This window comes from Branchiostoma floridae, chromosome 6, assembly GCF_000003815.2.
Source record: "Branchiostoma floridae strain S238N-H82 chromosome 6, Bfl_VNyyK, whole genome shotgun sequence".
In the NCBI taxonomy this organism is placed as follows: domain Eukaryota; kingdom Metazoa; phylum Chordata; class Leptocardii; order Amphioxiformes; family Branchiostomatidae; genus Branchiostoma; species Branchiostoma floridae.
Genome location: NC_049984.1, coordinates 1673595 through 1675703, shown reverse-complemented (window position 1 = coordinate 1675703; position 2109 = coordinate 1673595). Strand labels below are relative to the sequence as shown.

The 2109-nt window shown below is 45.8% G+C and overlaps 1 protein-coding gene across 1 annotated transcript in view; it reads left to right on the top strand.

Moving 5' to 3' along the window:
* The first annotated feature begins 101 nt into the window (after positions 1–101).
* LOC118417418 (clumping factor B-like) overlaps positions 102–2109 on the top strand; it is a 3572-nt gene continuing 1564 nt past the window's right edge. The window contains exons 1-2 of the mRNA XM_035822977.1: positions 102–157; positions 1342–2107. Of these exons, the coding sequence (XP_035678870.1) occupies positions 123–157; positions 1342–2107 (801 nt within the window). The 5' untranslated portion in view covers positions 102–122. The remainder of the gene's footprint in view (positions 158–1341; positions 2108–2109) is intronic.

The following is a 2109-nucleotide window of genomic DNA, read 5'->3' as shown; positions in this document are numbered from 1 at the left end:
CATTCATTTCATTCATTCAATTCATCCATCAATTCATCCATTCATTCATTCCATTTATAGACCAACCATGGCCTTCCAAGTTGGCGAGGTTCTGGGGCCTTTCCGCCCTGCCGACGCTGCTGATGGGGCATCCGGCAGACTCGTTCAGGCAGAGGAGGTAAGCCGAGGTTTTAATGAGTCTGGGGAAGGCCAGTCGAGGTGTTTGGCTCCAGCTCCAGTTTTTTTTTTTTTTGGGGGGGGGGTCCACCATAGAACTTTAAGAAACACATATGACAACTTCATCCAGTTCAAATGCAGTACTTCTCGGTTTAGAAGCAGAGCATGAGAGAATGAGAGCAGCATATGTCTGTGTTAAGTGTCAGAACGTCTTGGTTAAAGAAATGTTGAAAAGAATCGGATAAGTCGTATTTGACATCTTATGTTAAGCTACGTTTACTAGCACCTTTTAATGCTAAGCTGCTATTGTATGAAACAATTGAGACATTTGTGTTGTTACAGTTTTTTTTCAAATTCAATAAACAATTTCTCTCTATGTAAACCTCACGACCATGACCCATGACCTCTTGACTAAGACGAGGATTGTGGGGGCGGGAAGGTGTGAGCATACGTCAATGATATGAACATTAGGATCATTATTTTTTATATACACCACTAGGAAAGCAAAACTTTATCATGCCACTTTGTTTGTAAGAGACTATGCAATCACACTCAGACCAACGTCACATTTCGTACCCGGGCTGTTTGTGGAAACGAAAAAAAAAGTTTATGCCAATAAATAAGTACAAGGTATGCTGTTGAATTATTTTTGGCCCGTTTTGTATTTTGCCGTCTTTCATATCGGAATTTTTGTTCCCCCAAACTGCCAGGCGGAGCCCCAATGTGACGTTAGCGTAAGGTTTAGGCCCCATTTCCGAAAAGGTACCCGCCAGGGATGTTTGCGGAAGTGTTTACCAAGGAAAATACACAAATTATGCTCCTGGTGAATTATTTTACACTGTGTGTGTTTTGTTGCCTTTCTTATCATATCTTTCGTTTCCGAAAGCTACCCGGCCGGGCCCAGGGTTAGGAATTGGGACCTAGGCCTAAGCTTAGGTCACATTTCCAAACCGGGGCCCGGCCGGCCGGGCAGCTTTTGGGAGCGAAAAAAATGACATAAAATACATTAAAATACACTAAATGTCAAAATAAGATTCGTGGGCATGATTTGTGTATATTTCTAGGCATGCATTTTAATTTTTCGTTTCTTAAAACATCTCGGCCGGGCCCCGGGTTGGGAGTTGGGAACTAGGCCTTACGTACACACCCCCTGACCCCCTCCCCTGTGTTGTGCTTCTCCGACAGGGTGGTTCCACAGCAGGCGGACGAGGCGCGAGCTCTGATGGATCTGCTGACCATCATGGCTAATCATGACTCCGACGGAAAGGTCGCCCAGCTACTGAGGCAGCTGGGGGAGGGGGGTGAACCCACACCTGACCCATATGCTATCCCTGATGATAACCCTGAGACTGAAATTGACCCATGGGCTAACGAAAATGGTGAAGACGAATGGGCTAACGAAAATGGTGAAGACGAATGGGCTAACGAAAATGCTGAAGACGAATGGGCTAACGAAAATGTTGAAGACGAATGGGCTAACGAAAATGCTGAAGACGAATGGGCTAACGAAAATGTTGAAGACGAATGGGCTAACGAAAATGCTGAAGACGAATGGGCTAACGAAAATGCTGAAGACGAATGGGCTAACGAAAATGCTGAAGACGAATGGGCTAACGAAAATGCTGAAGACGCTGATGCTGACCCTGAAATTGACCTTGACCCATATGCTATCCCCGATGATGCTGGTGCTGACCCTGACGCTTTGGCTAACGCTGATGCTGACCCTGAAATTGACCTTGAGAATAACGCTATCCCTAACGACGTTGATGCCGACACGTTTGCCATCCCTGATGAACTTGATGAGGACCCTGACGCTTTGGCTAACGCTGGTTCTGACCCTGACGCTTTGGCTAACGCTGGTTCTGAACCTGACGCTTTGGCTAACGCTGGTTCTGAACCTGACGCATTTGCTAACAATATTGGTGATGCATTGGCTAACATTGAAGCTGATGC